Source organism: Salmo trutta, chromosome 29 (genome assembly GCF_901001165.1).
Source record: "Salmo trutta chromosome 29, fSalTru1.1, whole genome shotgun sequence".
Taxonomy (NCBI): domain Eukaryota; kingdom Metazoa; phylum Chordata; class Actinopteri; order Salmoniformes; family Salmonidae; genus Salmo; species Salmo trutta.
In genome coordinates, this window is record NC_042985.1 from 20,732,766 (window position 1) to 20,745,061 (window position 12,296).

The 12,296-nt window shown below is 45.9% G+C and overlaps 1 protein-coding gene across 1 annotated transcript in view; it reads right to left on the minus strand.

Annotated features, from left to right (window-relative positions):
- The window catches only part of LOC115167576 (pleckstrin homology domain-containing family A member 7), a 197,052-nt gene that overhangs the window by 103,866 nt on the left and 80,890 nt on the right, over nt 1-12,296 (minus strand). The window contains exon 4 of the mRNA XM_029722150.1: nt 10,573-10,656. Within this exon, the coding sequence (XP_029578010.1) occupies nt 10,573-10,656 (84 nt within the window). The remainder of the gene's footprint in view (nt 1-10,572; nt 10,657-12,296) is intronic.

Genomic DNA, 12,296 nt, shown 5'->3' on the forward strand with positions numbered 1-12,296 from the left:
TTAGTGGTTCTTTCCTATTCATAGCAGATGGTGTAAAGAGGATTCTGAGTTCAGGAGAAGAGGTGGCTGTGAGATCAGAGTTGCTTAGGGCTGAAATGGAAAATGTCTTACTGACAGACCAGCCTGTCTGTTAATTACACTATGCAGAGGATATGCCTGAAACTCAAACCCTCAAACTGACATGCACAGGGCTAGGAATGAACTTTGACATTTTCAAATGACATGTATTACCAATGATTAATTGACTGAGTCATTTCAGTACACAGCTAAGGGCACAGTTGTATTGAAATGACCCTCACCATAGTTTTTCTAGAATAGTGACAGTCATAGAATGATGTTAGGAGCGTGTCAGTAGCAGACTTTAAAGCCTTAGGGAGCAAGCTGAGGTCTGTCTGCGCTGCTCAACCTTTTAAAAAACCTCTCCATTGACCATGTGTCCCTGCCAGCTCAGTGGTGTGTTTGTGTGTGTAGCTTCACTCAGAGGTTCACTCCGCTGTGACACTCAGACAGCCATGAAAGTGTCACCTACACGGATGCTGGGCATCACTAACAGAACTCACCTCTCTCTGGAAACGAAGACATGGGCTGGGATGTTTAGAGAAAGGGCATCACTAACAGAACTCACCTCTCTCTGGAAACGAAGACATGGGCTGGGATGTTTAGAGAAAGGGCATCACTAACAGAACTCACCTCTCTCTGGAAACGAAGACATGGGCTGGGATGTTTAGAGAAAGGGCATCACTAACAGAACTCACCTCTCTCTGGAAACGAAGACATGGGCTGGGATGTTTAGAGAAAGGGCATCACTAACAGAACTCACCTCTCTTTGGAAACGAAGACATGGGCTGGGATGTTTAGAGAAAGGGCATCACTAACAGAACTCACCTCTCTCTGGAAACGAAGACATGGGCTGGGATGTTTAGAGAAAGGGCATCACTAACAGAACTCACCGCTCTCTGGAAACGAAGACATGGGCTGGGATGTTTAGAGAAAGGGCATCACTAACAGAACTCACCTCTCTCTGGAAACGAAGACATGGGCTGGGATGTTTAGAGAAAGGGCATCACTAACAGAACTCACCTCTCTCTGGAAACGAAGACATGGGCTGGGATGTTTAGAGAAAGGGCATCACTAACAGAACTCACCTCTCTCTGGAAACGAAGACATGGGCTGGGATGTTTAGAGAAAGGGCATCACTAACAGAACTCACCGCTCTCTGGAAACGAAGACATGGGCTGGGATGTTTAGAGAAAGGGCATCACTAACAGAACTCACCTCTCTCTGGAAACGAAGACATGGGCTGGGATGTTTAGAGAAAGGGCATCACTAACAGAACTCACCGCTCTCTGGAAACGAAGACATGGGCTGGGATGTTTAGAGAAAGGGCATCACTAACAGAACTCACCTCTCTCTGGAAACGAAGACATGGGCTGGGATGTTTAGAGAAAGGGCATCACTAACAGAACTCACCTCTCTCTGGAAACGAAGACATGGGCTGGGATGTTTAGAGAAAGGGCATGACTAACAGAACTCACCGCTCTCTGGAAACGAAGACATGGGCTGGGATGTTTAGAGAAAGGGCATCACTAACAGAACTCACCTCTCTCTGGAAACGAAGACATGGGCTGGGATGTTTAGAGAAAGGGCATCACTAACAGAACTCACCTCTCTCTGGAAACGAAGACATGGGCTGGGATGTTTAGAGAAAGGGCATCACTAACAGAACTCACCGCTCTCTGGAAACGAAGACATGGGCTGGGATGTTTAGAGAAAGGGCATCACTAACAGAACTCACCTCTCTCTGGAAACGAAGACATGGGCTGGGATGTTTAGAGAAGGCCAGTGGCTGTAGGGTCACTTCAAAGCAAGTACTCAAGAAAACTGAACTAAACTGAATAAGCCTAATGTCAGAATTTAGATTTCTGAAAAGTACCTCTGGCATAATAGAGTGTTCTTCCTCAGTGTAAGTGTCTGCTCTTCCTCAGTGTAAGTGTATGCTCTTCCTCTTTCTCAGTGTGTGCTCTTCCTCAGTGTAAGTGTATGCTCGTCCTCTTCCTCAGTGTGTGCCCCCTCCTCAGTGTAAGTGTATGTTCTTCCTCTTCCTCATTGTGTGCTCTTCCTCAGTGTAAGTGTATGCTCTTCCTCTTCCTCATTGTGTGCTCTTCCTCAGTGTAAGTGTGTGCTCTTCCTCAGTGTGTGCTCTTCCTCTTCCTCAGTGTGCTTACACTAGGAAACCGTGCTTGACCGCCCACTCCACCACTACTGGCACTGGACCCCTGCATTGTTCTGCCTGAACATGAAAGATGTTGTAACTAGTGTTTTTTCCTGTCGGCCGTGCCGTGTTCCTGTGCAGCTTTGGAAGAGGAGATGTATTGGGATGTGTCTATGGCCAGGGCAGGCTGGTGCAGGACATAAACACACAGAGGCACAGCCAAAGGCGAGGGACTGACCATGGAACTAAAATACAACTTTGTTCCAACTCTCTGGATCCCATCCAACATTTTTACAGCACATTTCCCTCCGCACCAAGGGGACCCTCGCCTGTTTCAATTGCAGCTTTCATGCTGTCTACCTCTGCTGTCTTTTGAAGCGTTCCCTGGGAAATTTGCTGTGGGATGTGGCAGAGTAAAGGAGCAATATTTCACATCAGAGAGAAAGAGATCCAGGCCTGGGGCCAAATAGGTTACCTACCACCTGAGAGAAATGGCCACAGCAGCAGCCTACTCCCAGCAAACACTGCAGGCTGCCGCCCAAGTCCAGCCCAGTCTTAGTCCAGCCTCAGCAACAGTTCTGCTACAGAGCAGGAATACAGCAGTGCAGAATCAGACCACAGCAAACCCAGATCTCTGTGATAGCCACAGAGCACAAAGGAAACGCATTGCAGGCATCGTCATTCTATTCTTTCTATCTCAATCGGTTTATTTTTTATAGATTTGATAGTGCCACCCACCTCGTGCTCTGGCATCTTCATTATATGACAAAAAGTCATTTTTAGCCGACTAATCATTTTCATAACATTCTGCATAAATAATACACCTACAGTCAGCTTGAAAGTCTCTAACTGGCCCGGGTAATAACTCTGCTTTGACAAATTATTCTAGTCAGAGGAGAACTCCCTGTATTCTGCTGTGTGTTTTTCTCTCTCCTGGAGAGTAAATTATTCAGAAGGTTTCTATCTTTCTCTTTCTCCCTCTCTGTCTCTGTCTCCCTTTTCTCCTCTCACTCTCTGTAGTGTACAATATATAGTGTGTTGCTGTCCCCTGGAGTCAGGCTGTGTTTGGAGGTGTCACGCCCTGACCGTAGAGAACCTTTTTATTTCTCTATTTGGGTAGGTCAGGGTGTGATTTGGGTGGGCATTCTAGATTATGTTTATCTAGTTTATTTTTTCTATGTTGTGTTCTAATTTAGTTTTTCTGTGTTGGGTTTTTGTATGATTCCCAATTAGAGGCAGCTGGTCATCATTGTCTCTAATTGGGGATCATATTTAAGTAGTTGTTTTTCCCACCTGTGTGGGAGTTTATTTTGAGCTAGTGCATGTTGCACCTCTGTCATCACGGTTTGTTGTTTGTTTATAGTTTGTTTGTTTGGCTAAGTTTCACAATATAATAAAGATGTGGAACGATACGCACGCTGCGCCTTGGTCCGTTCCTACACACACTCGTGACAGAATCTCCCACCACCAAAGTACCAAGCAGCGTGCCCAGGAGTGGACATGGGAGGACATCCTGGACAGCAAAGGATCCTGGACGTGGGAGGAGATCCAGGCCGGATGGGATAGCCTCCCATGGGAACAGGTGGAAGCAGCGAGGGAGGAACGGCGACGAGATTGGGAGTCACGGCAACAACGAAAGCCCGAGAGGCAGCTTCAAAAGAAAAATGGGGGGGGGGGCACACGGGGAGATTGGCAGAATCAGGGTTTAGACCTGAGCCAACTCCCCGTGCTTACTGTGGGGAGCGTGTGACCAGTCAGGCACCGTGTTATGCGGTGATGCGTATGGTATCCCCAGTGCGCATTCACAGCCCGGTGCGCTCGCTGCCGGCTCCCTGCATTTGCCGGGCTAAAGTGAGCATTCAGCCAGGACGGGTTGTGCCGGCTCAGCGCTCCTGGTCTCCAGTACGCCTCCTCGGTCCAGGATATCTTGCGCCAGCTCTACGCATTGTGTCGCCAGTGCGCCTTCACAGCCCAGTGCGTCCTGTGCCAGCGCCCCGCACTTGCCGGCCTAAGTGAGCATCCAGCCAGGACGGGTTGTGCTAGCCCTACGCTCCAGACCTCCAGTGCGCCTCCACGGCCCAGTATATCCTGTGCCTGTTCCACGCATCCGGTCTCCAGTGCATCTCTCCAGCCTGGTACGCCCTGTGCCTGCTCCACGTACTAGGCCTCCAGTGCGCCTCCCCAGTCCGGTGAGACCTGTTCCGGCTCCACGTACCAGGCCTCCAGTGTGTCCCCCCAGCCTGGTAAGCCCTGTGGCAGCTCCCCGCATCAGGCTGCCAGTACGTCTCCTCAGTCCGTTGAGATCTGTTCCGGCTCCACGTTCGAAGCCACCAGTGATGATCCATGGTCCGAAGCCTCCAGTGATGATCCATGGCACGAAGCCTCCAGTGATGATCCATGGCACGAAGCCTCCAGTGATGATCCATGGCCCGGAGCCTGTAGTGATGATCCATGGCACGAAGCCTCCAGTGATGATCCATGGCCCGGAGCCTGTAGTGATGATCCATGGCACGAAGCCTCCAGTGATAATCCATGGCCCAGAGCCTCCAGTGATGATCCATGGCACGTAGCCTGTAGTGATGATCCATGGCTCGGAGCCTGCGACGGTCCCCAGTCAGGAGCCTCCAGCGACGGTCCCCAGTAAGGAGCCTCCAGCGACGGTCCCCAGTCAGGAGCCTCCAGCGGGGGTTCCCAGTTCAGAGCCTCCGGCGACGATCCACGGTCCGGAGCTTTCGGCGATGACCCCTGAAAGAGAGTCGCCACCGAGGATGGCGGATCCGAGAGCAGAGCGGGGTCTACGTCCCGCACCGGTGCCGCCACCAAGGCTAGATGCCCACCCGGACCCTCCCCTATTGAGTCAGGTTTTGCGGCCGAAGTCCGCACCTTTGGGGGGGGGGGGGTACTGTCACGCCCTGACCACAGAGAACCTTTTTATTTCTCTATTTGGGTAGGTCAGGGTGTGATTTGGGTGGGCATTCTAGATTATGTTTATCTAGTTTATTTTTTCTATGTTGTGTTCTAGTTTATTTTTTCTATGTTGGGGTTTTTGTATGATTCCCAATTAGAGGCAGCTGGTCATCATTGTCTCTAATTAGGGATCATATTTAAGTAGTTTTTCCCACCTGTGTTTGTGGGAGATTATTTTGAGTTAGTGCATGTTGCACAGGCAGTCAAAACATTTCTTAAAAAAAAAGAAAAAATTGTGGATATAGATACTTTTGTACCTGTTTAGTCCAACATCTTCACAGGGTCCTTTGCTGTTGTTATGGGATTGATTTGCACTTTTCGCACCAAAGTACATTCATCTCTAGGAGACAGAACGCGTCTCCTTCCTGAGCAGTATGACGGCTGCGTGGTCCCATGGTGTTCATACTTGCGTACTATTGTTTGTACAGATGAACATGGTACCTTCAGGCGTTTGGAAATTGCTCCCAAGGATGAACCAGACTTGTGGAGGTCTACAATTCTTTTTCTGAGGTTTTATCTGATTTTTTATTTTTTTTCCCATGATGTCAAGCAAAGAGGCACTGAGTTTGAAGGTAGGCCTTGAAATACATCCACAGGTACACCTCCAATTTACTCAAATGATGTCAATTAGCCTATCAGAAGCTCCTAAAGCCATGACATCATTTTCTGAAATGTTCCAAGCTGTTTAAAGGCAGAGTGAACTTAGTGTATGTAAACTTCTGACCCACTGGAATTGTGATGCAGTGAATTATAAGTGAAATAATCTGTCTGTAAACAATTGGTTGGAAAAATTACTTGTGTCATGCACAAAGTAGATGTCCTACGGACTTTCAAAAACTATAGTTTGTTAACAAGAAATTTGTGGAGTGGTTGAAAAACTAGTTTTAATGACTCCAACCTAAGTGTATGTAAACTTCCGACTTCAACATGTATGTATGTATGTATGTATGTATGTATGTATGTATGTATGTATGTATGTATGTATTAGGGCTGTCCCGGAATAAAATAAATCTTGGTAGACCGAAATTCGTCTGTTCTTTCGACCAATCAATTGGTGGACATTTTAAAATGTGTATTTTTCCATATATAGACACACCTTATGTTTGTAATAACCCTAACCCTAACCAGAAGACAAAAACATGTTCTCGACCCGACCATCCTCCCGCTGCCCGGTGCTGCTGGCCTTGGCAGCAGTTATGCTCCTGAAGTTGCCAGTAATAGGCTACACCAGCGGTCGGCAACTGTTACGTTCCACAGTTTCTGTGTTGTGGGTTTGTGTATGTATATGTATATTTCAGGAAATGGCTTCCTGGATTCCCCCAAGCAGCTGATTGGTCGGCCCCATCAACAATTGGAGCTGACCCCGCCCTCTCGTCAGATACAGCTGTCTGCAATTACAAACTCCTTCTCCAGCTGGATAAAAGCCAGTGTTCCTTTGTTAGGAGGGAAAGCTTCTTGGATGTCCTGTGTTGGTTGTTGCTCAGACAGGTTTTGTAAAGTATTTTGTAGCTGCTACTTCTGAGGTATGTGTGTGCCAGTAGGACTGTGTTTTTGATTATTGAAATTGTTCACTTTAAGTTTCTATTATTCTGTTTCATTTGTTCCCAGGGGGGAAGGGGAAGGCACTTTGGGAGTGCTTTTATTTATCAGCTTTTATTTATTTCATCACATTCCCAGGGGGTCAGAAGTTTACATACACTCAATTAGTATTTGGTAGCATTGCCTTTAAATTGTTTAACTTGGTTCAAATGTTTCAGGTAGCCTTCCACGAGCTTCCCACAATAAGTTGGGTGAATTTTGGCCCATTGCTCCTGACAGAGCTGGTTTAACGGAGTCAGGTTTGTAGGCCTCCTTGCTCACACACGCTTTTTCAGTTCTGCCCACATTTTCTATAGGATTGGAGTCAGGGCTTTGATGGCCTCTCAAATACCTTGACTTTTTTGTCCTTAAGACATTTTGCCACAACTTTGGAAGTATGCTTAGCCTTCCCTGTAGCTCAGTTGGTAGAGCATGGTGTTTGCATTGCCAGGGTTGTGGGTTCGATTCCCACGGGGGGCCAGCACAGAAAAAAAAAAAATGTATGAAATGTATGCCTTCACTACTGTAAGTTGCTCTGGATAAGAGTGTCTGCTAAATGACGTAAATGTAATGCTTGGGGTCATTGTCTATTTGGAAGACCCATTTGCGACCAAGCTTTAACTTCCTGACTGATGTCTTGATGTTGCTTCATGATGCCATCTATTTTGTGAAGTGCACCAGGCCCTCCTGCAGCAAAGCACCCCCACAACATGATGCTGCCACCCCCGTGCTTCATGGTTGGGATGGTGTTCTTCGGCTTGCAAGCCTCCCCCTTTTACCTCCAAATATAACGATGGTCATTATGGCCAAACAGTTGTTTCTTCAGACCAGATGACATTTCCTCTGATATACCAGAGGATATCAAGCAAAAAGGCACTGAGTTTGAAGGTAGGCCTTGAAATGCATCCACAGGTACACCTCCAATTGACTCAAATTATGTCAATTAGCATATCAGAATCTTCTAAAGCCATGACATCATTTTCGGGAATGTTCCAAGCTGTTTTAAAGGCACAGTCAACTTAGTGTATGTAAACTTCTGACCCACTGGAATTGTGATACAATGAATTATAAGTGAAATAATCTGTCTGTAAACAATTGTTAGACAAGTTACTTGTGTCACGCACAAAGTAGATGTCCTAACCGACTTGCCAAAACTATAGTTTGTTAACAAGAACTTTGTGGAGTGGTTGAAAAATGAGTTTTAATGATTCCAACGTAAGTGTATGTTAAGTTCCAACTGTATATATTATGATCCTGTCACTGAGTCTGTCAGCACTGTGTGCTTGCTTGTCCATCCTTTACCCATCCTACACCCCAGAGGGAATACAGGAGAGGGAACCTACTTCGCCATCCATATCTGGGTCTCAGCATGGGTGACATCCACACCCTGGCTGCCACGGCAACTAACTGCAACAATCTGCCCTGGCTGTCTGTTTGTGCTATGCAGGCCAGAGCGAAGGCATCACCACTGCATAACACACATGCTTCTCCCTGGGTGCATCAGTACCCCAGCTTTTACGATGCTCTATTTCCACAACTAAAGTATGACTGGGAGAAAGGAATAGAGAGAAGTAAAACAAGTTGGCCGTAGTATAAATAGCAGCCAGCAGAGAGTCAAGGGGCTTCATAAGTCCTGCTACTTTAGCTTTTTCTACCCCTGCACACCACAGGTATTCAATACACTTTAGAAGAGGAAAAAGGGGAATGCCAAGAGGGTGATATTTCTCCTAACAGACTGGCTGTGAGATAGAAACTCTATAGCCTACCATACACCCCCCTACTCACTGGCTTTGGTAGAGTGGTAGAGTCCATCAGCATACAGTGGGGGCAGGGATGTACCACTGAACAGGTGGCATGGGGTGAGAGGTCAAGGGTGTGCCACTTTGGTGGCAGTGAACTCTGTGGGATAATAACCTCCCCCAGTGTTTTTCTGTGATGACGTGTGTGTGTGTGTGTACAGTGAAAGTAGCCCCAGCTGTAACTCAGGCCCCACACACAGTCTCTAATGAGGGGCATCAATCAGGCCGTGCCAAGAGCATTGGGTTGCCTGTCTCCTACTTGATGGGCCTCTGTGATATTCCCATAATGCTCCAAGCATTTTCAAATCTATGATCTCTGCCATAGCTGCATGATTTCACTGTACTGGGAAGAAGTCTACAGTATGGTTGACTAGGAGTGGAGGGTTATGGTGATGACAGCATTTTAAGGACTGATGATAATGTGAAATGATTCAACAGTAAACTATGATAACGGACAGAGGACATTAATCATGCTATTTAAATACATTTGATTCGTCACATATTCTTGTGGGAAGGGCATGAGTATAATGCTATTCTAAGCATGGCTGGTCTACTGAGCTTTGATCTGGTATTAGATAGTAAAATAATAATTCAGTTACTGTGGTCCCTACAGTGCAGGGAATATGCAAGGCAGGACACTTTAACTTTTAAACCCCCTGATGGTGTACAAATCCCTGGCTCAACAGTACCATGTGAGGGATATAGGAGGGTTGGAGAAGAGAGAAATCCCAATGAGTTTCATGTCACTCCTACAAATGACCTTTCAAACACTGCGACAGTGGAGATCAGATATCACTCTCTCTGCTACACTAACACATCGAGCCATGCATCCTAAAGCCTACATAACACCACCTTAATTATGTGGTGACACCTGTCATACACATTCATGACAGAAAGATAAATGACTCAACTGTGGTCCTGCTTTTGTTCTAATACATCATAATGAAAGTGTAATAACATCAAGGCCATGTATCATGAAAAGTTAACATGAAAGTCATGGTACAGATGTAGGATCTTAATTTGGCCTACACTGTCACAACAAAATCATCCTGCAGCAACAGGATTTGAACGTTTAGTCCATAACGTTGCTTGATCGGTGGTTAGGCTATTAGCTTTTGGCTACATGAAAGTGTAATACTGTTAATATAACCTTGTGTGGCTTTTCAGTGAATTCATGTAAATCGCAAAGCTCATCTGCATTTCACAGCAACAAAACAGGACAATTCTCAGCAACAAAAGAGTCAGGAATGTCATGCCATGTCATCTCCCATGTTTTAGAGGAACTTACAAGCAAGCTCTACAACGCTACAACTTAAAGATAAGTCCCAGTACGTCCAGGTCAAACCATATCTGTGCATATGTCGCTAACACTAGGTCCCATGCTATTCAACCTCATCACACCACCTGGGGCTCCACCATGGCCGTACCACTCACACAATTCAACACAATCAACTTCATGACTGCAGCTATAACCTGCAGAAAATACTCTATATATTGTTCTCTGATGAAAAAACCTCTGTGGTAATAATAGCCATCATTAGCATAACAACTGTGACGTTTCAGACAGATGAATGGCTTCAGGCTTGCCATGGCCACAGTCAAAGACATAATGTGAACCATAGTTGGCTCATTACCATAAATTCTATTAAGATAATACCTTAAAAATACACACAAACAATTGGACTGGGAGCAGCCGTTGCACAAGTGCAAGCAGCTATGAATTCCATTTCCATAAAAAATAGAATGGCCATCATCCTTTTAATTCGTTTTATAATTATTATTGTTATTATTGTTCATTTCTATGACTGTAGTTAATAGAAAGTATTCCTCAGGCAGTCATTTCCTGTCTCTCCTCATCTCATCCCTGGGACAAGCAGCAGACAATCTCACACTCTAATCCGAGTTCAATTACACTCTATTCTCATCTCCTCCCAGCATGACCTCGGACCAACCAGACGTTACACTGAAGCCCACATTATAACCTTCCTCGGGTAAAGATAGTAGAGGTGCACTCACTTGTTGTGGAGCATATATTCCGTGTTTTCTGGAGAGATCTGTCCAGTCACAGGGTGTCGGAACGACGTGCTCTTCTGGTTATGGCTGAGAGCGTCAGAGAGAGAGAGAACAGGGAGGGAAGACAGGGAAGGAGTGAAAACAACAGCGAAGGACAAAATACAATTAGTATTCCGTCATTAATCCTATTTCTGCTTGATCGCTCCACTATTTTGTGCATTGATGTATTGGTCACTGGCTGCTTGTTGGGCATTCTACAGGAATACACCAAGTTTGTAGACTTCCAATGACTTTCACAGCCAAGTGTAGAATGTGCGGTAGTGCTGAAGCGTGGCCAACGCAGGGGCTCATGTTATTTCACACAATGTGTAAGTCTCAGCACTCTCCCCTACCAGCTCGCCAGGCTTTATTGATTTCAATTACATGGGGTCTTCATCGCTTTAACTAGGGCATTAAAGCATCCCTGTATCGTTGGATAAAAGAAGAGATGGACGGGGGGCAGCGCTGGTGGTGGAAAGAATGAAAAATAACATGATGTGATTTGCTCTAAACCGTCTGCATCAATTATTTACTTTTACACACTTTGTATGGCAGTTGCGTAGCAGATGTGCCCATCGGACAGTAAGAGAGAGTCATTCTATGAACAGGTCTCTGCTTCATTCAACATTAGCTTTAGGAGCAGTGGAGCAGTCAGGATTCCATACGTTTCCACTTAGAGTTATCCAGGTCCAGAATATGCACAGGTGGAAACTTCTGATCCAGACTGACCTGGTCTTTAATCACTATGAGTACTTCTGATCCAGACTGACCTGGTCTTTAATCACAATGAGGACTTCTGACCCAGACTGACCTGGTCTTTAATCACAATGAGGACTTCTGACCCAGACTGACCTGGTCTTTAATCACTATGAGGACTTCTGTTCCAGACTGACCTGGTCTTTAATCACAATGAGGACTTCTGACCCAGACTGACCTGGTCTTTAATCACTATGAGGACTTCTGACCCAGACTGACCTGGTCTTTAATCACTATGAGGACTTCTGACCCAGACTGACCTGGTCGTTAATCACTCGGAGGACTTCTGGGTCAGACTGACCTGGTCGTTAATCACTATGAGGACTTCTGACCCAGACTGACCTGGTCGTTAATCACTCTGAGGACTTCTGGGTCAGATTGTGTGAGTGTGAATGCTGTATGTGAGTGTAGTGTTTCTTACTGTACTACTGTATAGTGCAGATCCCCCCGTGCAGGTCAGAGCCTCCCAGAGGGGATCAGGTGAGCTGTGCTAGCTAGCCTATCGGTGTGTCTGTGTGCCCTCCAGATAGACCAGGATAACACACCCTAGGCTTCCTGTTCTCACACTACACTGTCACATTCAACAGCCAATGAGAAATACTACACCAGTCCAGTCACTATGGAAACAGTCATCACAATAAGAATGACAACACAACCAGGGCAATGATGAGGGCCAATTTATTGGTGCACTGACTGTCCAATCAGTCTAGCAGAAATAAGTAAAAGTCACATATGTCATTCAATCCAGATGACTGCTGATGTCTTAACTGAATTATGAGATGAATCAGTCTTTACCTGTAATGAAATATTTCATGCTTCCTTACACTTGAATTCCGTGTAAAATCAGAGCATGTTGGAGTTGAATAGGCTGTTACATGAGGACATTTTCGCTTTGAGACTGTTTCAATCTCTCTCGCAGTTACGTTATTGTG